General features: G+C 44.0%; 1 protein-coding gene across 6 annotated transcripts in view; it reads left to right on the top strand.

Moving 5' to 3' along the window:
- LOC106578706 (voltage-dependent L-type calcium channel subunit beta-1) overlaps nt 1-27459 on the top strand; it is a 155583-nt gene that overhangs the window by 11134 nt on the left and 116990 nt on the right. The window contains exon 1 of one of the 6 annotated variants that reach the window (XM_082965673.1): nt 18171-19333. The exons of 4 other annotated variants lie outside the window; for them this stretch is intronic. In XM_082965673.1, coding sequence (XP_082821799.1) covers nt 19286-19333 — 48 coding nt within the window. In that variant the 5' untranslated portion in view covers nt 18171-19285. Of the gene's footprint in view, nt 1-18170; nt 19334-27459 lie in introns of those variants that run through there. One more of the 6 variants, XM_014157832.3, reaches the window with a different exon arrangement.

The raw sequence follows: 27459 nt of genomic DNA, 5'->3' as shown, positions 1-27459 counted from the left end.
GTTTCTTGGGACCTAGAACAAGCATCTCTGTTTTGTCCGAGTTTAAAAGTAGAAAGTTTGCAGCCATCCACTTCTTTATGTCTGAAACACAGGCTTCTAGCGAGGGCAATTTTGGGGCTTCACCATGTTTCATTGAAATGTACAGCTGTGTGTCGTCCGCATAGCAGTGAAATTTAACATTATGTTTTCGAATGACATCCCCAAGAGGTAAAATATATAGTGAAAACAATAGTGGTACTAAAACGGAACCTTGAGGAACACCGAAATTTACAATTGATTTGTCAGAGGACAAACCATTCACAGAGACAAACTGATATCTTTCCGACAGATAAGATCTAAACCAGGCCAGAACTTGTCCATGTAGACCAATTTGGGTTTCCAATCTCTCCAAAAGAATGTGGTGATCGATGGTATCAAAAGCGGCACTAAGATCTAGGAGCACGAGGACAGATGCAGAGCCTCGGTCTGACGTCATTAAAAGGTCATTTACCACCTTCACAAGTGCAGTCTCAGTGCTATGATGGGGTCTAAAACCAGACTGAAGCGTTTCGTATACATTGTTTGTCTTCAGGAAGGCAGTCAGTTGCTGTGCAACAGCTTTTTCTAAAATTTTGGAAAGGAATGGAAGATTCGATATAGGCCGATAGTTTTTTATAATTTCTGGATCAAGATTCGGCTTTTTCAAGAGAGGCTTTATTACTGCCACTTTTAGTGAGCTTGGTACACATCCGGTGGATAGAGAGCCGTTTATTATGTTCAACATAGGAGGGCCAAGCACAGGAAGCAGCTCTTTCAGTAGTTTAGTTGGAATAGGGTCCAGTATGCAGCTTGAGGGTTTGGAGGCCATGATTATTTTCATCATTGCGTCAAGAGATATAGTACTAAAACACTTTAGTATCTCCCTTGATCCTAGGTCCTGGCAGAGTTGTGCAGACTCAGGACAATGGAGCTTTGGAGGAATACCCAGATTTAAAGAGGAGTCTGTAATTTGCTTTCTAATGATCATGATCTTTTCCTCAAAGAAGTTCATAAATTTATTACTGCTGAAGTGAAAGCCATCCTCCATTTGCGAAGGCTGCTTTTTAGTTAGCTTTGCGACAGTATCAAAAAGAAATTTCGGATTGTTCTTATTTTCCTCAATTAAGTTGGAAAAATAGGATGATCGAGCAGCAGTAAGGGCTCTTCGATACTGCACGGTACTGTCTTTCCAAGCTAGTCGGAAGACTTCCAGTTTGGTGTGGCGCCATTTCCGTTCCAATTTTCTGGAAGCTTGCTTCAGAGCTCGTGTATTTTCTGTATACCAGGGAGCTAGTTTCTTATGACAGATGTTTTTAGTTTTTAGGGGTGCAACTGCATCTAGGGTATTGCGCAAGGTTAAATTGAGTTCCTCGGTTAGGTGGTTAACTGATTTTTGTCCTCTGACGTCCTTGGGTAGGCAGAGGCAGTCTGGAAGGGCATCAAGGAATCTTTGGGTTGTCTGAGAATTTATAGCACGACTTTTAATGCTCCTTGGTTGGGGTCTGAGCAGATTATTTGTTGCAATTGCAAACGTAATAAAATGGTGGTCCGATAGTCCAGGATTATGAGGAAAAACATTTAGATCCACAACATTTATTCCATGGGACAAAACTAGGTCCAGAGTATGACTGTGGCAGTGAGTAGGTCCAGAGACATGTTGGACAAAACCCACTGAGTTGATGATGGCTCCGAAAGCCTTTTGGAGTGGGTCTGTGGACTTTTCCATGTGAATGTTAAAGTCACCAAAAATTAGAATATTATCTGCTATGACTACAAGATCCGATAGGAATTCAGGGAACTCAGTGAGGAACACTGCATATGGCCCAGGAGGCCTATAAACAGTAGCTATAAAAAGTGAGTGAGTAGGCTGCATAGATTTCATGACTAGAAGCTCAAAAGACGAAAACGTCATTGTTGTTTTTTTTTTGTAAATTGAAATTTGCTATCGTAAATGTAAATGTCTTTCTAGCTGATTTACACGCTGAAGCTATGTTGCGCTTGGTGACCTCTGACTGTTTCATCCTAACATCGTTGGTGCCGACGTGGATAACAATATCTCTATACTCTCTACACTCGCCAGTTTTAGCTTTAGCCAGCACCGTCTTTAGATTAGCCTTAACGTCGGTAGCCCTGCCCCCTGGTAAACAGTGTATGATCGCTGGATGATTAGTTTTAAGTCTAATACTGCGGGTAATGGAGTCGCCAATGACTAGGGTTTTCAATTTGTCAGAGCTAATGGTGGGAGCCGTCGGCGTCTCAGACCCCACAACGGGAGGATTAGAGACCAGAGAAGTCTCGGCCTCCGACTCCGACTCGCTTAATGGGGAGAACCGGTTGAAAGTTTCTGTCGGCTGAATAAGCGACACCGGTTGAGCATTCCTACAGCGTTTCCCTCCAGAAGCCATGAGAAAGATGTCCGGCTGCGGGGACCGTGCGAGGGGGTTTATACTAACGTTACTATCTGTACTTACTGGTGGCACAGACGCTGTTTCATCCTTTCCTACACTGAAATTACCCTTGCCTAACGATCGCGTCTGAAGCTGGGCTTGCAGCACAGCTATCCTTGCCGTAAGGCGATCGTTCTCCTGTATATTATAAGTACAACGACTGCAATTAGAAGGCATCATGTTAATGTTACTGAGCTTCGGCTGTTTGAAGTCCTGACGAACCATGTCCAGATAAAACCTCCGGGGTGAAAAAGTTGAATGAAAAAAGTTGAGTGAGGGAAAAAGTAAAAATATACGGTAATGAAAAAGTAAAAAACCGTCAGGTATCAAAGTAAGATCGGCAACAAAAACGCACAGCAGCGTAAACAAGTCTGCAAGTTGTGACCGGAAACATATAGTGAGGAGATATATAAGCAGACAATGAAAGATCTTACAATATTCAATGATTACATTTCTCTAAAACAGGTTATAGGCTACATGTGCACCACCAAGTTAGAACAGTAGGCGAAATTAAGAGGTGAAAATAGACCAAATTATTAGGGTGAGGCACATTGAACGCCGTTTGGGTCTTTGCGTGTCAAAACAGATACATGTGAAATAACACTATTTGACCCATTAAATATGCTTTTAATTTGACACGTCAAATAACACAATTCTATTTTAGAATGTTGTGTATGATGAATTTGCACGTGCAAGCCACGCGCCACCACTGCTATCAGTAGCACTGTCAAAGCTGTACAAAACAGTAGCCAAACAAGCACACACTGGCCACAAACAATGTGTTTACAATACCGAGTTGGTTAAAATAGACCAAATGATTAGGGTGAGGCACATGGTCTACTAACAGCTTACTACACAACATGCACTTAGTATTACTTTCTCAGCTACAGTATACATACACTACCGTTTAAAAGTTTGGGGTCACTTAGAAATGTCCTTGTTTTTGAAAGAAAAGCACATTTTTTGTATATTAAAATAACATTACATTTATCAGAAATACAGTGTAGACATTGTTAATGTTGTAAATGACTATTGTAGCTGGAAACGGCTTATTTCTACATAGGCTTACAGAGGCCCATTATCAGCAACCATCACTCCTTTGTTCCAATGGCACGTTGTGTTAGCTAATCCAAGTTTATCATTTTAAAAGGCTAATTGATCATTAGAAAATTATTTTGCAATTATGTTAGCACAGCTGAAAACTATTGTGTTGATTAAAGAAGCAATAAAACTGGCCTTCTTTAGACTAGTTCAGTATCTGGAGCATCAGCATTTGTGGGTTCGATTACAGGGTCAAAATGTCCAGAAACAAACAACTTTCTTCTGAAACTCATCAGTCTATTCTTGTTCTGAGAAATGAAGGCTATTCCATGCGAGAAATTGCCAAGAAACTGAAGATCTCGTACAATGCTGTGTACTACTCCCTTCACAGAACAGCGCAAACTGGCTCTAACCAGAATAGGAAGAGGAGTGGGAGGCCCCAGTGAACAACTGAGCAAGAGGACAAGAACATTAGAGTGTCTAGTTTGAGAAACAGACGCCTCACAAGTCCTCAACTGTCAGTTTCATTAAATAGTACCCGTAAAACACCAGTCTTAACGTCAACAGTGAAGAGGCGACTCCGGGATGCTGGCCTTCTTATTTCATTTTTTTGCTAAAAATGTGGGTCTCAAAACAGGCTCTGCCCTGAATGACGGGGTCACCATTGTGAATAGGTACTAAGCTATCTAGGAGACAAAATTAAAATAGAAAATGTTTTGTTTCTGTTGCAGTATTAGAGTAGATTGTTTCTATGTTAATAGTATGGTCATTCAGGCCCATGAACAGCATAGAATCAGGGAAATATATGCAGGAGTAACCTTGTTTGGTTTATCTGAGTGCAAAATGTAAGATGGATGCCTGCATATTCTCCTTCCTTCCTCTGTCCTGTCAGGAGAGGAAGCATTAGAGAACAGTGCCCTCTGTTACAAGCAGGGCAGTTTTTATCTTTAGGCACCTGCTGTTTCAGGATTTGTGCGTCCGAAATGGCACCATATTCCCGATATAGTGCAACATTTTTGACCAGAGCCCCATGGGATCATGTCAAAAGTAGTGTACTGTATAGGGAAGAGGGTGCCATTTGGGATGCATTATCAGTGATTGATTGAGAATGTCTGCAGGACAGACATTGACCGAGACCTGCCAAGTCGCTTTGTACTTTCCTCAGAATAATAGACAATGACATCCTTGAATCTGAATCCTCTGTGTCCTTGTATTTTTTTATCGCTGTGAATCATTACTTTGCATTTCTGATAAATAGTGGTGTGCTGGTATTTTCATTAAACCTGTGGCAGCTTGTAGTATTTATACAGTTGAAGTCGGAAGTTTACATACACTTAGGTTTTGGTCATTATTTAAAACTCGTCTTTCAACCACTCCACAAATTTCTTGTTAACAAACTATAGTCTTGGCAAGTCGGTTAGGACATCTACTTTGTGCATGAGACAAGTAATATTTCCAACAATTGTTTACAGTGTCACGTTCACTGTCTTCAAACTCCCGAAAATAAATAAACCAAGGCGCAGCGTGCATGGAATTCCACATCTTTTAATGAAGATGAAAACCAAACAGAAGAAAACCAAAACATGACGCATGACGTTCTTGGCTGCTCACAGGCAGCTACACAAAAACAAGATCCCACAATCACAGGTGGGAAAAGGGCTGCCTAAGTATGATTCCCAATCAGAGACAACGATAGACAGCTGCCTCTGATTAGGAACCATACTCGGCCAAAAACAAAGAAATAAACAACATAGAATGCCCACCGCACATCACACCCTGACCTAACCAAATAGAGAAATAAAACGTCACTCTAAGGTCAGGGCGTGACACACAGACAGATTATTTTACTTATAATTCACTGTATCACAATTCCAGTGGGTCAGAAGTTTACATACACTAAGTTGACTGTGCCTTTAAACAGCTTGGAAAATTCCAGAAAATTATGTCATTGCTTTAGAAGCTTCTGATAGGATAATTGACATAAATTGAGTCAATTGGAGGTGTACATGTGGATGTATTTCAAGGCCTACCTTCAAACTCAGTGCCTCTTTGCTTGACATCATGGGAAAAAAATTGTAGACCTCCACAAGTTGGTGTCATCCTTGGGAACAATTTCCAAATGCCTGAAGGTACCACGTTCATCTGTACAAACAATAGTACGCAAGTATAAACACCATGGGACCACGCAGCCCTCATACCGCTCAGGAAGGGGATGCGTTCTGTCTCCTAGTGATGAACGTACTTTGGTGCGAAAAGTGCAAATCAATCCCAGAACAACAGCAAAGGACCTTGTGAACATGCTGGAGGAAACAGGTACAAAAGTATCTATAGCCACAGTAAAACGAGTCCTATATCGACATAACCTGAAAGGCCGCTTAGCAAGAAAGATGCCACTGCTCCAAAACCGCCAGAAAAAAAGCCAGACTATGGTTTGCAACTGCACATGGGGACAAAGATCGTACTTTTTGGAGAAATGTCCTCTGGTCTGATGAAACAAAAATAAAACAGTTTGGCCATAATGACCATCGTTATGTTTGGAGGAAAAAGGGGAGGCTTGCAAGCCGAAGAACACCATCCCAACCGTGAAGCACGGGGGTGGCAGCATCATGTTGTGTGGGTGCTTTGCTGCAAGAGGGACTAGTGCACTTCACAAAATAGATGGCATCATGAGGGAGGAAAATTATGTGGATATATTGACGCAACATCTCAAGACATCAGTCAGGAATTTAAAGCTTGGTCGCAAATGGGTCTTCCAAATGGACAATGACCCCAAGCATACTTCCAAAGTTGTGGCAAAATGGCTCAAGGACAACAAAGTCAAGGTATTGGAATGGGCATCACAAAGCCCTGACCTCAATCCTATTGAAAATTTGTGCGCAGATCTGAAAAAGTTTGTGCGAGCAAGGAGACCTACAAACCTGACTCAGTTACACCAGCTCTGTCTGGAGGAATGGGCCAAAATTCACACAACTTATTGTGGGAAGCTTGTGGAAGGCTACCTGAAACGTTTGACCCAAGTTAAACAATTTAAAGGCATTGCTACCAAATACTAATTGACTTTATGTAAACTTCTGACCCATTCTCTCTACAATTATTCTCACGTTTCACATTCTTAAAATCAAGTGGTGATCCTAACTGACTTAAGACAGGGAAGTTTTTCTCAGATTAAATGTCAGGAAATGTGAAAAACTGAGTTTAAATGTATTTGGCTAAGGTGTATGTAAACTTCCAACTTCCACTGTAACTAGTGGCCTCAAGTGGTATAGTATAGTACCTGTTAGGTCCATGTCCCTGAAAGATACTCTGCACTCTCACAACGGTATTCATTTGCATGTGTTCTTATTCAGATAGTACAGATTGTGTTGCAGAGCGGCGTATCACGACCCTCAGCTATTTGTCATGGTCACTGTGTCACCAGAGAGTGAGTGATGATCACTTCTCTGATAGAACGTGAAATTACCCCCCTCTTCCTCCCCCCTCCTCTACCCTCCTCCCATTGCCTCCGAAAGGTGGAGAGGTCTCTGCCTGCAATGATGCTCCTCCATCAAAACAGTGACACCTGCCACAGAATGAAGCATTGACGTGATTTATCAACGCATCGAGGAAAGAATGTGCCGTGTTTAATTCTGACGAGTGAGCTCTAAAAAGGTTTACCCAGTCCAGATAGGGGATTAATATATATTGATTGATTACAGTAGATGTGAAAGCATCACTGGAGGTTATCCGTACGTACTGTTACAGTGCATTCGGAAAGTATTCAGACCCCTTCCTTTTTTTGCACGTTTTGTTACGTTACAGCCTTATTCTAAAATAGATTAAATAAAAAAAATACAGCAAAATGAAAAAGTGAAAACAGGTTTTTAGAAATTGTAGCACATTTATTACAAAGAAAAAACTTAAATACATTATTTACATAAGTATTCAGAACCTTTGCTATGGGACTGAGCTCAGGTGCATCCTGCTTCGATTGATCATCCTTGAGATATTTTTACAACTTGATTGGAGTCCACCTGTGGTAAATTCAATTGATCGGACATGATTTGGAAAGGCACACACCTGTCTATATAAGGTCCCACAGTTGACCGTGCATGTCAGAGCAAAAACCAAGCCATAAGATATTGACCGTAGATCTCTGAGACAGGATTGTGTTGAGGCACAGATCTGGGGAAGGGTACCAAAACATTCCTGCGGCGTTGAAGTTTCCCAAGAACACATTGGCCTCCATCATCCTTAAATGGAAGAGGTTTGGAACCACCAAGACTCTTCCTAGAGCTGGCCGTCCGGCCAAACTGAGCAATTGGGGGAGAAGGGCCTTGGTCAGGGAGGTGACCAAGAACCCGATGGTCACTCTGACAGAGCTCCAGAGTTCCTCTGTGGAGATGGGGAAACCTTCCAGAAGGGCAACCATCTCTGCAGCACTATACCAATCAGGCCTTTATGGTAGAGTGGTCAGAGGGAAGCCACTCCTCAGTAAAAGACACATGACAGCCCGCTTGGAGTTTGCCAAAAGGCACATAAAGGACTCTCAGACCATGAGAAACAAGATTCTCTGGTTTGATGAAACAAAGATTGAACTATTTGGCCTGAATGCCAAGGGTCACTTGTGGAGGAAACCTGGCACCGTCTCTACGGTGAAGCATGGTGGTGGCAGCATCATGCTGTGGGGATATTTTTCAGCGGCAGGGATTGAGAGACTAATCAGGATCAAGGGAAAGATGAACGGAGCATAGTACAGAGAGATCCTTGATGAAAACCTGCTCCAAAGCATCAAGGCCTCAGACTGGGGCAAAGATTCACCTTCCAACAGGACAACGACCCTAAGCACACAGCCAAGACAATGCAGGAGTGGCTTCGGGACAAGTCTTTGAATGTCCTTGAGTGGCCCAGCCAGAGCTCAGACTTGAACCCGATCGAACATCTCTGGAGAGACCTGAAAATATCTGTGCAGCGACGCTCCCCATCCAACCTGACAGAGCTTGAGAGGATCTGCAATGAAGAATGGGAGAAACTCCCCAAATACAGGTGTTTCAAACTTGTAGCGTCATACCGAAGAAGACTGTGTAATCGCTGCCAAAGGTGCTTCAACAAAGTACTGAGTAAAGTGTCTGAATACTTATGTAAATATCAAATTTTTGTTTTAGATTTTTAATACATTTCCAAAAATAATTCTAAAAACCTGTTTTTACTTTGTCATAATGGGATATGTGTGTAGATTGATGAGTGAAAAAAAACAATGTAATCCATTTTAGAATAAGGCTGTAACGTAACAAAATGTGGGAAAAGTCAAGGGGTCTGAATACTTTCCGAATGCACTGTATAGGGAATGCGGTACCATTTGGGACGCAGACACATTTCTTTGGTCAAACTGGCCTGGCCTATAGAGAACAGTGTTTGCCCCTTGTCCCAAACCAGCTCTCTGGCCTACGATTTGACAGTAGAAGTCACATTGTGATTGTCCTTGTGACAAATGGCTCTTTGGAACCAATGGCGCGTACTAGATGGAGCAGAATGAACAAGGAGAGGGGAGCGTCACAGGGAGATTATCCTGTTAGGGCTAGGGGGCAGTATTTACACGGCCGGATAAAAAACGTACCCGATTTAATCTGGTTATTACTACTGCCCAGAAACTAAAATATGCATATAATTATTGGCTTTGGATAGAAAACACCCTAAAGTTTCTAAATCTATTTGAATGGTGTCTGTGAGTATAATAGAACTCATATGGCAGGCAAAAACCTGAGAAGATTCTGTACAGGAAGTGCCCTCTCTGACCATTCCTTGGGCTTCTTGGCTCTGTTTATTGAAAACTTAGGATCTTTGCTGTAACGTGACACTTCCTACGGCTCCCATAGGCTCTCAGAACCCGGGAAAAAGCTGAATGATGTAATTCCAGCCGCTGGCTGAAACACATTAGCGCCTATGGTAAGTGGTCGATCAGAGGACCATCAGACTGAGGCGCGTGCACGGGGCGACTCCATGTTTTTATTTTCTCTTTGTACTAAAACACGATTTCCCGGTCGGAATATTATCGCTTTTTTTACGAGAAAAATGGCATAAAAATTGATTTTAAACAGCGGTTGACATGCTTCGAAGTACGGTAATGGAATATTTAGAATTTTTTGGTCACGAAACGCGTCGGGCGCGTCACCCTTCTTTACCCTTTCGGATAGTGTCTTGAACGCACGAACAAAACGCCGCTATTTGGATATAACTATGGATTATTTTGAACCAAACCAACATTTGTTATTGAAGTAGAAGTCCTGGGAGTGCATTCTGACGAAGAACAGCAAAGGTAATAACATTTTTCTTATAGTAAATCTGACTTTGGTGAGGGCTAAACTTGGTGGGTGTCTAAATAGCTAGCCCTGTGATGCCGGGCTATCTACTCAGAATATTGCAAAATGTGCTTTCACCGAAAAGCTATTTTAAAATCGGACATAGCGAGTGCATAGAGGAGTTCTGTATCTATAATTCTTAAAATAATTGTTATGTTTTTTGTGAACGTTTATCGTGAGTAATTTAGTAAATTCACCGGAAGTTTGCGGGGGGTATGCTAGTTCTGAACGTCACATGCTAATGTAAAAAGCTGGTTTTTGATATAAATATGAACTTGATTGAACAAAACATGCATGTATTGTATAACATAATGTCCTAAGATTGCCATCTGATGAAGATCATCAAAGGTTAGTGCTGCATTTAGCTGTGATTTGGGTTTATGTGACATTCTATGCTAGCTTGAAAAATGGGTGTCTGATTATTTCTGGCTGGGTACTCTGCTGACATAATCTAATGTTTTGCTTTCGTTGTAAAGCCTTTTTGTTCCATCGGGCTCTAGCGACTCCTGTGGCGGGCCGGGTGCATGCATGCTGACACGGTTGACCAGGTGTATGGTGTTTCCTCTGACACATTGGTGAGGTTGGTTTCTGGGTTAAGCGGGCATTGCATTAAGAAGCAATGTAGCTTGGTTGGGTTGTGTTTCGGTGGATGGACAGCTCTCGACCTTTGCCTCCCCTGAGTCCGTATGGGAGTACAGGTGATGAGACAAGACTGTAACTACCAATTGCATACCATGAAATTGGGGAGAAAAAGGGTTAAAAAACTAAACAAAAAGATAGTAGTGCACTATATTGCGCCAGAGGGGATAGCTGCTGTTTTACAGACTCCTAACCAACTGTTTTGTTTGTTTGTTTTAGTCACCTCGAACGGGACAAAGAATTTTTCTTTAATGAGCCCGACGCGAAGGATATACTGCTTCCTCAAGACCAGGCCCAAATCCCTGTCATTCACGCGAAGTAAAGACGGAAATATAGGGGGCGAAGATCGGGGTCCCTTGTGAGAATTTGTCAGTTAGTGGGTAACCCACCTTTACCATCCATTCTATTGGTCAACGTGCAATCACTGGAAAATAAACTGGATGATCTCCGTTCGAGATTATCCTACCAACGGGATATTAAAACTGTAATATTTTATGTTTCACCGAGTTGTGGCTGATCGACAGCACGGATAATATAGAGCTGTCTGGGTATTCCATGCATCGGCAGGACAGAACAGCTACGTCTAGTAAGACGTGGGTTGGGGGTGTGTGTCTATTTGTCAATAACAGCTGGTGCGCCATGTCTAATATTAAAGAAGTCTTGAGGTATTGCTCGCCTGAGGTAGAGTAACTCATGATAAACTGTAGACAACCCATTCTACCAAGAGTTTTTCCATCTATATTATTTGTAGCTGTCTATTTACCACCACAAGCCGATACTGGCACTAAGACCGCATTCAACGAGCTGTGTAAGGCCATAACCAAACAAGAAAATTCTCATCCAGAAGCGGCTCTCCTAGTGGCCGGGGACTTTAATGCAGGCAAACTTAGCTAATTTCTACCAGCATGTCACGTCCAACCAGAGGGAAAAAAACTATAGACCACCTTACTCCACACACAGAGACGCATACAAAGCTCTCCCTCACCGTCCATTTGGCAAATATGACCATAATTCTATCCTCCTGATTCCTGCTTACAAGAACAAACTGAAGCTGGAAGTACCAGTGACTCGCTCAATACGGACATGGTCAGATCACGCAGATGCTATGCTACAGGACTGTTTTGTTAGCGCAGACTGGAATATGTTCCGGGATTCATCCAATGCTATTGAGGAGTATAGCACCTCAGTCACCGGCTTCATCAATAAGTGCATCGACGACGTTGTCCCCACAGTGACCGTGTGTACATATCCCAACCAGAAGCCATGGTCAGATGAAGCAGATGCTAAACTACAGGACTGCTTTGCTATCACAGACTGGAACATGTTCCGGGATTCTTCCGATGATATTGAGGAATACACCACACCACTGGCTTTATCAATAAGTGCATTGAGGATGTCGTCCCCACAGTGACTGTACGTACATACCCCAACCAGAAGCCATGGATTACAGGCAACATTCGCACTGAGCTAAAGGGTAGAGCTGCCGCTTTCAAGGTGCGGGACTCTAACCCGGAAGCTTACAAGAAATCCTGCTATGCCCTGCGACGAACCATCAAACAGGCAAAGCGTCAATACAGGGCTAAGATTGAATCATACTACACCAGCTCCGACGCTCGTCTGATGTGGAAGGGCTTGCAAACTATTACAGACTACAAAGGGAAGCACAGCCGCAAGCTGCCCAGTGACACGAGCCTACCAGACGAGCTAAATCACTTCTATGCTCGCTTCGAGGCAAGAAACACTGAGACATGCATGAGAGCAGCAGCTGTTCCGGACGACTGTGTGATCACGCTCTCCATAGCCGACGTGAGTAAGACCTTTAAACAGGTCAACATTCCCAAGGCTGCGGGGCCAGATGGATTACCAGGACGTGTTCACCCATGGCCAGGCACGACTCCAACACCATCATTAAGTTTGCTGACAACACAACAGTGGTAGGCCTGATCACCGACAATGACGAGACAGCCTGTAGGGAGGAGGTCAGCGACCTGGCCGGGTGGTGCCAGAATAACAACCTATCCCTCAATGTAACCAAGACTGAGGAGATGATTGTGGTCTACAGGAAAAGGAGCACCGAGCACGTCCCATTCTCATCGACGGGGCTGTAGTGGAGCAGGTTGAGAGCTTCAGATTCCTTGGTGTCCACATCAACAACAAATTAGAATGGTCCAAACACACCAAGACAGTCGTGAAGAGGGCTATTCCCCCTCAGGAAACTAAAATGATTTGGCATGGGTCCTGAGATCCTCAAAAGGTTCTACAGCTGCAACATCGAGAGCATCCTGACCGGTTGCATCACTGCCTGGTACAGCAATTGCTCGGCCTCCGACCGCAAGGCACTTCAGAGGGTAGTGCGTACGGCTCAGTACATCACTGGGGCAAAGCTGCCTGCCATCCAGGACCTCTACACCAGGCGGTGTCAGAGGAAGGCCCTGAAAATTGTCAAAGACCCCAGCCACCCCAGTCATAGACTGTTCTCTCTACTACCGCATGGCAAGCGGTACCGGAGTGCCAAGTCTAGGACAAAAAGGCTTCTCAACAGTTTTTACCCCCAAGCCATAAGACTCCTGAACAGGTAACCAAATGGTTACCCGGACTATTTGCATTGTGTGACCTCCCCCTGCCCCCCCGCTACTCTCTGTTTATCATATATGCATAGTCACTTTAACTACACATTCATGTACATACGACCTCAATTGTCCCGACCAACCAGTGCTCCCACACATTGGCTAACCGGGCTATCTGCATTGTGTCCCACCACCCGCCAACCCCTATTTTTACGCTACTGCTACTCTCTGTTCATCATATATGCATAGTCACTTTAAAACCTCTTCAGCGTCTGATCCCGTTAGCGGGATCAAAATCCAGCGAAAAATCATATCGCCAATTAGCATTAAAAAAAAATCATAATTTAAAAAAAGAAAATATAATATATATATATTTTTTTATAGATACACCTCTCCTGAATCGACCCACGTCGTCCGATTTCAAAAAGGTTTTACAGGAAAAGCAAATCATTAGATTATATTAGATGAGTCCATCGTAAAAAGCAGCTTCATAGCCATTTTCCGACCAACCACTTGCATCACATATAATCAAAAAACAGCTAAATGCAGCACTAACCTTTTACAAACTTCATCAGATGGCACCCCTAGGACATCATGTTATACAATGCATGCATTCTTTTGTTCAATAAAGGTCATATTTATATATAAAAACAGCATTTTACATCTCTGTCTGAGGTTGACTACATAATTTCCCCTCAAAAGCGTCCCGGTAAACAATGCTACATTTCCCTAAATTACTATCCTATAACGATTTTTTAAATGTATATTGTCAATCTAACATTTATAGATGAATATCTCTTGAGAACACCCGTCATACCAGATTTTAAATTAACTTTACTGGGTAATCACACTTTGCGATAAAAGGAGATGCGATACTCAGAAAATTAGCTAATATACAGAGCTCGGCGCCATCTTGGAAAGAATCGCATGTCACATCTCATCTTGTATAATATTGTCAATAATCGCCTACCTTTAGTTGTCTTCATCAGAAAGCATCCCAGGTCCACAACAGATGTATTTTCGGTCAAAAAGTCCATACTTCACGTTCCATTAGCCTGATGTTGGTAGCGCGTCCTATGGCTCTCTCCAAGCTCAGGGCTGAAGTTCAGAATAAATGCAATGCTCGCGCATGTAGGTTCGTTCAAACATGTCAAACGTTGTATAAAATAAATCTTCAGGGCCTCTAACACCAAGAGAGCCAATAAGATTCGAGGGGGATGATGTCATGGCCTTTAAAACCGTATCCAAAGGTGGGGGCAGACATGGCCGCCGGCGTCATAATGGTGATGGCCCATCCCCTGTGACCAATTTCAAACTCGTGTCATTCACTGAGTTTTGACTCTATAAGGCTCAAACCACTGTGAAAGGACTGGCGACATCTAGTGGAAGCAATAGGAAGTGCTCACTGAACCATGGTTAACGGTGTGATTAATAAGGAAAGATGAGAAGTCGAGTCCACAATTCAGAATTCCACTTCCTGTTTCAATCGGTCTCGGGGTTTTGACTGCCATTTGAGTTCTGTTATACTCACAGACACCATTCAAACAGTTTTAGAAACTTTAGAGTGTTTTCTATCCATATATAATAAGTATATGCATGCCCTATCTTCTGAGTTTGATTAGTAGGCCGTTGAAAATGGGAACGATTTTTTTTCAAAATGCGCTGTGGCGCCCCCTATCCTACGGTATCCTCAAGAGGTTTTAACCATACCCACATGTACATACTACCTCATAAGCCTGACTAACCGGTGTCTGTATATAGCCTTGCTACTCACATTGTCAAATGTCTTTTTACTGTTGTTTTATTTCTTTACTTACCTACACACACACACACACACACACACACACACACACACACACACACACACACACACACACACACACACACACACACTTTTTTTCGCACTATTGGTTAGAGCCTGTAAGTAAGCATTTCACTGTAAGGTCTACACCTGTTGTATTCGGCGCACGTGACAAATAAACTTTGATTTGATTTGATTACAGGCAACATCCACACCAAGCTAAAGGCTAGAGCTGCCGCTTTCAAGGAGCGGGACACTAATCCGGATGCTTATGAGAAATCCCGCTATGCCCTCAGATGAACCATCAAACAGGCAATGCAACAATATAGGACTAAGATTGAATCCTACTACACCGGCTCTGACACTGGTCGGATAAGGCAGGGCTTGCAAACTACAAAGGGAAACCCAGCCGCGAGCTGCCCAGTGACGCAAGTTTACGAGATGAGCTAAATGTCTTTAATGCTAGCATCAAGGCAAGCAACACTGAAGCGTGCATAAGAGCACCAGCTGTTCCGGACAACTGTGTGATCATGCTCTCTGTAGCCGATGTGAGCAAGACCTTTAAACAGGTCACCATTCACAGGGCCAAACGGATTACTAGGATGTGTACTCAAAGCATGCGCTGGCCAACTGGCAAGTGTCTTCACTGACATTTTCAACCTCTCTCTGACCGAGTTTGTAATGCCCAAGAATGCGAAGGTAACTTGCCTAAATGACTACCGCCCCATAGCACTCACATCAGTAGCCCCAATAAATACACATATGATGAAATCTCACTAAGCTAAGGACCCTGGGACTAAACACCTCCCTCTGCAACTGGATCCGGGACTTCCTGATGGTCCGCCCCCAGGTGGTAAGGGTAGGCTTTGTCCCCTCCTGGACTCTCTGTTCACCCACGACTGCATGGCCAAGCATGACTCCAACACCATCATTAAGTTTGCTGACGACACAACAGTGGTAGGCCTGATCACTGACAACGATGAGACAGTCTATAGGGAGCAGGTCAGAGACCTGGCCATGTGGTGCCACGATAACAACCTCTCCCTCAATGTGAGCAAGACAAAGGAGCTGATTGTGGACAACAGGAAAAGGAGGGCCAAACAGGCCACCAATTAACATCGATGTGGCTGTAGTGAAGTGGGTCGAGACTTTCAAGTTCCTTGGTGTCCACATCACCAACAAACTATCATGGTCCAAACACACCAAGACAGTCGTGAAGAAAAGATTTGTTATGGGTCCCCAGATCCTCATAAAGTTCTACAGCTGCACCATCGAGAGCATCCTGACCGGTTACATCCCCACTTGGTATGGCAGCTGCTCGGCATCTGACCATAAGCCACTACAGAGGGTAGTGTGTACAGCCCAGTACATCACTGGGGCCAAGCTTCCTGCCATCCAGGACCTATATACTATCCGGTGCCAAAATAAATTGTCAAAGACTCCTGTCACCCAAGTCATAGACTGTTCTCTATGCTAGCCGTACCGGAGTGCCAAGTCTAGGTGCAAAAGGCTCCTTAACAGCTTATTCGCCCAATCAATAATACTGCTGAACAATTTATCAAATACCCACCCAGACTATTTACATTGACTCCAAGCGGGCTGTCATGTGCCTTTTATTGAGGAGTGGCTTCCGTCAGACTGTTCTACCATAAAGGCCTGATTGGTGGAGTGCTGCAGAGATGGTTGTCCTTCTGGAAGATTATTTAGGAACTCTAAAGCTCTGTCAGTGACCATCGGGTTCTTGGTCACCTCCCTGACCAAGTCCCTTCTCCCCCGGTTGCTCAGTTTCGCCGGACAGCCAGCTCTAGGAAGAGTCTTGGTGGTTCCAAACTTCTTTCATTCTTGGGGACCTTCAATGCTGCAGAAATGTTTTGGTACCCTTTGCCAGATCTGTGCTCGACACAGTCTTGTCTTGGAGCGCTGCGGACAATTCCTTCAAACTCATGGCTTTTGCTCTGACATGCACTGTCAACTGTGGGACCTTATATAGACAGGTGTGTGCCTTTCCAAATCCTGTACCATCAATTGAATTTACCACAGGTGGACTCCAATCCTAGTTGTAGAAACATCTCAAGGGTGATCAATGAAAACAGGATGCACTTGAGCTCAATTTTGAGTCTGAATACTTATGTAAATAACCTTATTTACATATGTTTTTTGTATTATTATTCTTTTTTAAAACTGTTTTGCTTTGTCATTGTGGGGTGTTTTGTGTAGATTGCTTAGGAATGTATTTTATTTAATCCATTTTAGAATAATGTGGTAACGTAACAAAATGTGGAAAAAGTAAAGGGGTCTGAATACTTTCCGAAGTCTCTGTATATTAGCAGCAGCAGTGGAGGAGAGGAGAGAGAGACACCATCAGTGGCTGCCCTTGCCCCGTGGAGCGGTGTAGGGGACACCAGTGGTTACCGCTGTCTGTTTTAGTCACAGCACAGCAGATGTAATCTCTGCATACAATTAATACATTAGCCTGTATTAGCGGAATCAAACAAAGAGCAACATTGTGCTATAAGGACGGCGGACACTGAAGACACTTGTTGATATTTTACTGCATCGTTAGGAGCTAGTAACATAAGCATGTTGCAGCACCCGCTATAACATCTGCTAAACTGTGTACGCGGCCAGTAAACTTTGATTTTATTTTATTTGGATTTGAAGTGACTCCCTGGCAGAAGGAATAAAAACACTGAGGTTCCTGTAGAATGAAGAGAGTCTGAAGAAATGCTGTTGCTTACCGAAAGTGTAGGATGTTAACAGCACGACTCTCCCCTGGAGAGGAAAAGGCAGAGCGAATGTGCTCATAAATACCAGCCTTTGAGACACCGAAAGAGAGAGAATTCCCATCAATGTGAGAGAGAGAGAGGGAGAGAAAGTAAAAGAGATGAGAGATAGAGAGAGAGAGGGAACAAGAATGAGGGAGAGACAGATAGTAGAGGGAGGGAGAAATAAAGAAATGAAGTTGGTGTGTGCCGTCAGGGTTGATGGAGGCAGAGGGAGAGAACGTGAGGGTAAAGCTAATGTTATAAGCTGGTAGTGCCGGTGGCCAATTGAAATTCATTCTGTGTCTCTTCAATGCAGGGAGGAGACAATGGTAAAGATAGGAGAAACGCACAGCAACAGTCTCTCTCTCCCTCTCCTTCCATATCCCTCTGCTATGCCCCTTTCCTCTCTATGCTTCTCTCTCCGTCTCCTTCCCTATCTTTCTGTTATGCCCCTCTCCTCTCGGGGAAGGGTAGGTTGAGAGGGGGGGGGGGGTAAGGAGATGGAAGGCTTGATCACAGAAGAGACACAGCAGTGGAAGGTCTGGACTTAATCATCTGTTAGGCAGAGTGCACTGGGCAGGGCAAGGGAGGAGGAGAGGAGAGAGAGGGGGGGAAGAGGAGTGATGAAGCCAGCGTTCCACTCAGTGCTCAGACATGACTGAGCCAGAGAATCTGTGACTGCTCTCTGCACCACAGGGAGAGAGAAAGAGAGAGAGAGTCCTGCTACTGCTGCTGCTCTCTGCACCAGACAAACAGACACAACAAGACACACAGTTTCTGTTCTCACCAGCCAGCCCAGCAGCCAGCACTCTGTCTGAGCCTCTGCCCTGACCACTGCCCTCTCCCTGTCAGCAAAACACTTTCTACAGAAGAGAGAGAAAGAGGAAGAAGAAAGAGAAATAGCCCTGTTGACTCTTTCCTGTCCATCCATCTGACTGAACCCAAGGTGGCAGAGAGGGAGAAGTGGAGAAGGCGGCGCCCCCCATCAGGAAGAACAGCGGTCAATAAAGGACACTGGTAGCTCCACCTCCGCATCTGAGTCAGAACCCCTGTCTGCACCGTGTGTCCCCTAGGAGCCTCTACAGGACATTGTCACAGTACACACACCAGAACCAAGGGAGCCTGCCAGACACAGCAGGGAGCTAGAAAGCAGCAGCACTGCAGAGGATTTGGTTAAAGCTAGACAGAGGAGCAACCCCGGGGTGCTGAAGAGAATAAGGATTTAAGGTGGGGTAACTGGCAGTGTTGTAACAGACCTGTGCCTCACTCAGAGGCACTCTACTCTCTTTGCCTCTCTGCTGTGCTGTGGGACATGTGGGCGGGCTGGAGGGCTAAGGAGGCACTGAGTGGAATCCACCGTGGAAAATGCCCTGCCGAGAGTTAGATAGTGCTTGGGTCTGTCTGTGAGGATCTAAGTGCACGTGTGGAGGGGGAGGAGGGGGACTCGGCGTGGATACGTCTCCTCTGCTCTCTATTGCTACTCCGTCCCTCCGTCTCCTTCCTTCGTTCCCTCGCTCTCTCGCTCTCTCTCCCTCCACCTCCGCCCCTCCTCTCCTGCTCCCCCCTGCGGGCAGAGTGTAAAGCCATGGACCGAGGCTGAGTGGATGCTGCTGCCTGACACGGTGTTTGTGAGGCGGCTGCCGTCCGTTCCTGAACCCCCCTGGTTCCCTTCATGCCGTGCTGTGGGCTGGGCCATCGCCGGAGAGCACAGCTTCCATACGTGAGTCTGCTGCCTAATTCTCTCAATTTAGGACAGAGACAGAGAGGGAACACTGCATACTGCATGAGTCTTAGTAATGTTCTGCTGTTGTCAATGACAGATACACTGAGGAAACGGTTCATGTAATGACTCTTTCTAGGAATACCTGTAGCTCGTTCAAAAGTCGTGTGTATGTGCGCATGCGTGTGTGTACATGCAGGCACATGCACCTGTTTTCGGAGTGTATGTATGTACATGTTTGCCTGAAAGAGTAAACACACACACATGCACGCGCACACACACACACACACACACACACACACACACACACACACACACACACACACACACACACACACACACACACACACACACACACCCCCTGTTTATCTGCAACCTTGCAGATTTCTCTGCACCCTGTCTAACTGAGACTACACGGTTTACCGAGAAACATTTTTTTTTTTCTCTATCGACACTTAGTGGACCGGCAGCTCTCTCTACAGAACTCGATTGATCTTTTATCCCATGTTTATATGGGGATGGACGGAGAGAGCTTAGGATGCAGTCAGTGGGTGGTACAGAGCGATGTCCACATGGCTGCAGACTCTGGGCTCATGCTTGGCTGACGGCAGAGTTTTTAATGGGCTTTACTCCGTTTATTTCATCTCTCTTCTTTGTGTGTGAGCGTCTGGGCTGTAATGCTGTCTAACAGATAGAATGAGTTTAAAGGGGACAGGCTTTTCTTTTGTACTTCAGCCTAATGGAGCGCAGTGGGAGAAACATTCAAGGGTTCCTCCCTGGCCTTTATGTCTGCCGAAGGGGGGGAATGGCAGGGCAGCGGCAGACTTGGTCAACATGAGACGAGGTGCAACCAACATGTTTAAATATCTGCCATTTGTGTTGCTTTGTCCCCCAAATTTGACTTTGGGCTGGTTCACGTCTCTAACAGTGTCTGATTGTCATGGTATGAGTGTTTGGGTGGACTCATGCCCAGTTATAGACAGAAGTCTCTGGGCCTGAACAGTATACTCTGACACAGTAGCAACTGTTTTTGCCACACACACACACACACACACACACACACACACACACACACACACACACACACACACACACACACACACACACACACACACACACACACACACACACACACACACCCCCCCCCCCCCCCCCCCCCCCCCCCCCCTTTACAACACAAGGACTGCAGAGAAAACAGAGATAACCGTTTTATTGCATGACTACTGTCACCACTAGATGCCCCTATAGCACCTTTCAGATTAGATGTTTTATATACACACACATACACACACACACACACACACACACACACACACACACACACACACACACACACACACACACACACACACACACACACACACACACACAAACACACACACACACACACACACACACACACACACACACACACACACACACACACACACACATTTTACACATGCACCTAGTACCGCAGCTTTTATGTTACTATAATCAACTGCTGATGCAATAGTGCAGTAGTGGAGTTTCATTGGGTTCACCTTTGTATGAATTATGATGTCACCCCAGATCTCAGACAGAGCTTGGTTGTTAATGTGAATAGAATATTCTTAGAATTGGCCTATAGTATGTCATTCCATTATGATACTTTCTTTCACTGGTCCAAATCAGAGCCAACCATAGCTAAGTGCTTATAGTAGGCTACATACATACAGAGTTCGTCCCAAATTACACCGTATTCCCTATTTAGTATAGTTTAGTCACTATATGGGGAATAGGGTATAATTTAGGACAAAGCCATAGAGGTTCTACATTAATTTCTATGGACAAATTACTCCAGTCCAATCAGCATTCAACACATGCAATGTGCTCCCAGTACAGTTGTTATAGCTGTTATATCAGACAACTTAAGTATTTTTGCTGACATAAGGGTTGTAAATTATCCACTGCAACGACAACAACAAAATCCTCATTACCGCTCTTCCTCAGTGGTCTCTGTCTAAGTCAATTTGACCATGTCTGAGCGGCATGCACACTCATGCTGCTGTGGTCTGGATTAACATTTACAAAAGAGTGGATTTTAATCTGAGTGATGAGTGGATTAGTGCATGACTGCAGGCAGGGTTTAGGCTTACTGCCCCTGTACAGCTGGAGAGATGGCTGTTGTCCTACACCCTACTCTGCAGGATGCTCTGAGCAGAGGCCAAGAACCCTCTGTGTGTGGGATGCTTTTAAAAATGCAAAAGGCATTCCTTGTGGAAGGGTGAAACTAATAAATAATGTAATGATTTCGTTTGTGTATACACTGAGAGTACAAAACATCAAATCAAATCAAATGTTATTTGTCACATACACATGGTTAGCAGATGTTAATGCGAGTGTAGCGAAATGCTTGTGCTTCTAGTTCCGACCATGCAGTAATATCTAACAAGTAATCTAACCTAACAATTTCACAACAACTACCTTATACACACAAGTGTAAAGGAATGAATAAGAATATGTACAGAAAAATATATGAATGAGTGATGGCCGAACGGCATAGGCAAGATGCAGTAGATGGTATAGGGTACAGTATATACATATGAGATGAGTAATGTAGGGTATGTAAACATTGTTTAATGTGGCTAGTGATACATTACATCAAGATGGCAAGATGCAGTAGATGTAATTGAGTACAGTATATACATATGAGATGAGTAATGTAGGGTATGTAAACATTGTTTAGAGTGGCTAGTGATACATTTATTACATAGTTTCTGTCTATAGGCTGGGAGCAACAAAATGGAGTCGTGGTCAGCTTTTCCGAAAGGAGGGCGGGGGAGGGCCTTATATGCGTTGCGGAAGTTAGAATAACAATGATCCAGGGTTTTGCCAGCCCGGGTCGTGCAATCGATATGCTGATAAAATTTAGGGAGCCTTGTTTTCAGATTAGCCTTTTTAAAATCCCCAGCTACAATAAATGCAGCCTCAGGATATGTGGTTTTCAGTTTACATAGAGTCAAATGAAGTTTGTTCAGGGCCGTCGATGTGTCTGCTTGGGGGGGAATATACATGACTGTGATTATGATTGAAGAGAATAATCACAGTCGTGTATATTCCCTCCCAAGCAGACCAGAAACACCTTCCTAATATTGCGTTGCACCCCCTTTTGCGGGTCATGTACTCTACAAGGTATTGAAAGCGTTCCACATGGATGCTGGCCCATGTTGACTCCAATGTTTCCCACAGTTGTGTCAAGTTGGCTTGATGTCCTTTGGGTGGTGGACCATTCTTGATACACCTGGGAAACTGTTGAGCGTGAAAAACACAGCAGCGTAGCAGTTCTTGACACAAACTGGTGTGCCTGGCACCTACTACCATACCCTGTTCAAAGGCACTTACATATTTTGTCTTGCCCATTCACCCTCTGAATGGCACACATACACAATCCATGTCTCAATTGTCTCAAGGCTTAAACATCCTTCTTTAACCTGTCTCCTCCCCTTCATCTACACTGATTGAAGTGGATTTAACAAGTGACATCAATAAGGGATCATAGCGTTCACCTGGATTCACCAGATCAGTCTATGTCATGGAAAGAGCTGGTGTTCCTAATGTTTTGTACATTCCGTGTACACTATGGCCAAAAGTATGAAGTATATGGTGCATATGGTGTGGTAAGAGCCCAAGCACGTTCATGTGATTCTATCTGCTTTTGAACTCTGAGACTGCTTCCTTCCGTGACACACCACTCTTTCTATGACACTCCTCTCACATGTTTCCAATATGGAGTCCCAAACCGCTGTTTTACGTCGGAAATGGGGCGGAACACAATTCCGCTCGCGATGGAATTTAGAGCACGGAGGGAGACCTTGCTGAATGGGACTCGTTCTGACTCTGACAAGCAGCAGACTAAAGAGCCATGGCAGTCTCAGACACTCTGCACGGAAACTGGGCTAATTGAAGACAGCAGGCCCAGCCTAACTGTTCTGTCCGCTCTTACTGGTTCCCATCGTGCAACGGGACTGGAGAGTAGTGCATTTGTAGCCTGTATAAGAGCTTAGCAGCACATTCAGCATAGCAGTAGTCTGGGTACTGGTCTTTTTAGCTAGAATTCCACTCCTTGCCACTCATGTCATTTGCCAAAGACATTGGCCTTTTGTCAATCTCAACGTTCAATATGCAGACAGATTTACGGCGCAGTTGCGCCGTAAATCAACGTTATGGAACATGAGGTGTGTGCAAATTTGTCGCAATCTAGAATTATAATTTTAAGAACAACAATAAACAATACCGTTACGACCTGCTGCGGCCATTCCTTTGTGAGAAGGCAGTGTCAATGCAAGATCATGTTGATCAAAGTGGCAAGAGAGGACTGTAAATGAGAGAAAGATAAATAATGACACGGAAAGTATTAGCCTGCAAGATTCAATCGAGATAGGTTTGCTTCAGTTGCATACCATTAATGAGTTGCTTACATTTCTAAAATGTTGTTATGCTCATTTCAGTTATATTATTTGTCCCTCCTACCTTGGAGTCCAGATGGAGTCCAGACAGGATACTTTAGGATACTTTCAGAATGGACATTTGTTTTCCCAATCTGCCCACTGTAATTATACTTTTTTTTCTTCATTCAATTGAGTCTTATGACGGAAACCTAGTGGTTTCTATTCTAGGCACGAAGATATTTCAACATCATGTCTAGATGATAAAAGGCTACACTGATCACTCATGCTTCGCTGCCAAATTTATAGATGTCCACATAGGCCTAATATTTAAATTGAGGTAATGTGATCATAATCATTATTTTTCAATCCATAGTTGACACCCCTCCTAATGAAAAGGCCATGGACAGTGGACGCCCCTCCTAATGAAAAGGCCACCCTGCTGTGAGCTGCTGGACAGCACACTTGCACTTGATGTGTTTATGGATGAGAACGTGAAGTAGCTCAGAGGAGAATCGGTGATTGCCTGCTTTGCAATCTGTTCCCCACGTCAACAGCCAGGGTTTCATTAAATAGGCCTAGACAGTAGGCACTATACTTTTTGTATTTCATTTATTTGATTAAATTGACACATTTAGCAATGTTCAACTTCAATTAATTGGCACAAAACATACCTTAGACATATTGTTTTATCTCTGGCTTGCATAGCAAAGGTGGAGTTGGTCACCTAAATTCACTGTAGTAGGCTGGGCCTAATATATTGGCTAGCACACAAATGGTGGATTAATAGCCCAACCTACTGAATACATTAACTTCTAACTTACACATATGTCTTCTCTGTTTCCTTCTTTTGCAATTCATCCATCTAACCTGGCATCTCCACTGGCCTCTCTCTCTTCTATCCACTGTGTATTCCCTTTTATAGCTCTTGAACCAGTAGCCTAACCAAATGCGTGTCCCAGAAGTAGCAATAAGCTATAATTTTGTCACTTATTTTGAACAATCCAAAAAATATATATTTGTGATCAAATTGGCTGGTGGTAAAAATGCAATAAACGGGAATCCTCTTTCCTCCTTGCGTCTAATGTTTATGTTTACAATGACATGTATTATGTAAGAATGCCCAGTGTTTCCTAACAGTCTAATTTGCATAAACATTGTCATTGGATGATATCTCTGAGGGATATTGAATCCGGATCAAATCTCCTCAAGCTCATTCATGATAGAATGTTCATATTTGAAGATTGCCGATAGGTCAGCCTCTTTGGCAAATGACAGGCGTGGCAAGGAGTGGAATATAATCGCTGAATAGAGACGGCAACCAAGCCAGCGTAGCAGCAACAGAGTAGCAACTACTCATAAGGCCTGTTTCCTGGACACAGGTTAAGCCTAGTCCTGGACTAAGGGAGAATTTCAAATCAAATTGTATTGGTCATATACACGTCGTTAGCAGATGTTATTGCGAGTGTAGTGAAATGCTTGTGCTTCTAGTTCCGACAGTGCTGCAATATCTAACATGTAATCGAACAATTCCACAACAACTACCTAATACACACAAATCTAAGTAAAGGAATGGAATAAGAATATATACATATAAATATATGGATGAGTATTGACAGAGCAGCATAGGCAAGATGCAATAGATGGTATAAAATACAGTATATACATATTAGATGAGTAATGCAAGATATGTAAACATTATTAAAGTGGCATTATTAAAGTGTCTAGTGATCCATTTATTAAAGTGGCCAATGATTTCAAGTCTGTATGTAGGCAGCAGCCTCTCTGTGTTAGTGATGGCTGTTTAACAGTCTGATGGCCTTGAGATAGAAGCTGTTTTTCAGTCTCCCGGTCCCAGCTTTGATTTACCTGTACTGACATCGCCTTCTGGATGGTAGCAGAGTGAACAGGCAGTGGCTTGGGTGGTTGTTGTCCTTGATGATCTTTTTGGCCTTCCTGTGCCATCGAGTGTTGTAGGTGTCCTGGAGGGCAGGTAGTTTGCCACCGGTAATGCATTGTGCAGACCGCACCACCCTCTGGAGAGCCTTGCGGTTGTGGGCGGTGCAGTTGCTGTACCAGGTGGTGATACAGCCCGACAGGATGCTCTCAATTGTGCATCTGTAAAAGTTTGGGTGGGTTTTAGGGGACATACCATTGAAAGTGTTTATTATTTCAGGGGCTTAATCTGTGTCTACGAATCCGCCCCTTACTTTCTCATGGGAAGTGTGGGGTTTTGATACTGTAGGTGGTTTGATGTGTGTGCTTGTGATTTGAAAGGGTGGCTGAACTTCCTGATTTGCCTCGTTTTTGGATTTGGTTCATTAAGAAATGCTAGCGGCCATGACTGAATTCAAACGTGAGTTGGTTTTGTGTGTGTGTTTCTTAAGAGTTAGCCAAATTCTTTCGCCAACTAGCTTCAACTGGCTGATGTGCTACCGTAGAAAAATTGGTTTGACTTTGGATAGCCTATCTCCGGGGCTAGTTAAGGACCATTAATAAATTACACAATGTAAATGAGACAGAGCATTTAAAAAAAATACTTAATTTTTACCTGTAACTGCATTTAAATTCATGAATGCTATCTCCCCTGATGAGTGTGTGGCCTGGAATTCCCAGTTTTCCAAGCTATAGGATCAGAGCCCAGAGCCTGAACGTTGGACCACTGTGGACACTTTATCTGGAGCTGGGCTTCCTTGGCAGTGGATGTGCGCGCCTCCACTTTTCCAGAGTGTAGTAGGGAAACATCCAGTAAAACGGGACTCATAACAGAATGTCTTAGTTTCACAGTTTTTACAGGCTTGTTACATAATCTATCATCTCACCCTCGGACTAGTGGAAACTGTGATATATGTCTGTCGAGGCCTTGTGTGTGTAACATACCTCACTAAGAGTGGGTGTGAGTGTGATGTGGACAGATCCTGGATCAGTGGGATCTGTCTGTAGGTGCTGCTTTGTAAATAGCCCTACAGTCCTGGGTGGTATACATTCGTGGACTAATTCAGGTAGGCCTCTCCCCATTTTGGCTTGCTTCTGTTTGGTTCCTAATTAATACAACCCTGGAAACAGTGAAGTAATGATGATGGCGCAGTGGCACCACTCTCCTTTGGCTTTTACAAGATTGATGCTGAACATGTAATATGTAATCGCATACTGGTGGTGTCTGGTCAGGCTCTTCTCAAAATACAGCTTCCCTCTCTTTCCTATATCTGTCACACCCTGATCTGTTTCACCTGTCCTTGTGATTGTCTCCACCCCCTCCAGGTGTCACTTATTTTCCCCAGTGTATTTATCCCTGTGTTTCCTGTCTCTCTGTGCCAGTTCGTCTTGTATGTTTCTCCTTTTTCTAGTTCTCCCGCTTTTGACCCTTGCCTGTTTCTGGACTTTGTACCCGCCTGCCTGACCATTCTGCCTGCCTTGACCACGAGTCTATCTGCCACTCTATACCTCCTGGACTCTGATCTGGTTTTTACCTTTTTGCCTGTCCACGACCATTCTCTTGCCTACCATTGGGAGACATCAGGAGTTGCTACATGGCCTTTTGGAAGGGCTCAGTTCCTTGATGGAATGCCACAACCACGGGTTAAAGGCTATTATGGAGCAAATCAGGGAGTTAGTTCAGAGACTGTCTGCCACCTCTGAGAAACCCCAACGACCCAGTAATTTTTTTCCCTCCTATGAGTGGTGAGTTTGTACAGCCTATCTTGACTCCCTGTGAACCCT

This window comes from Salmo salar, chromosome 19 (assembly GCF_965601325.2).
Source record: "Salmo salar chromosome 19, fSalSal1, whole genome shotgun sequence".
NCBI classification, from domain to species: Eukaryota; Metazoa; Chordata; class Actinopteri; order Salmoniformes; family Salmonidae; genus Salmo; species Salmo salar.
Note: the sequence above shows the minus strand (reverse complement) of the source record. Positions and strands in the feature narration are given on the sequence as shown.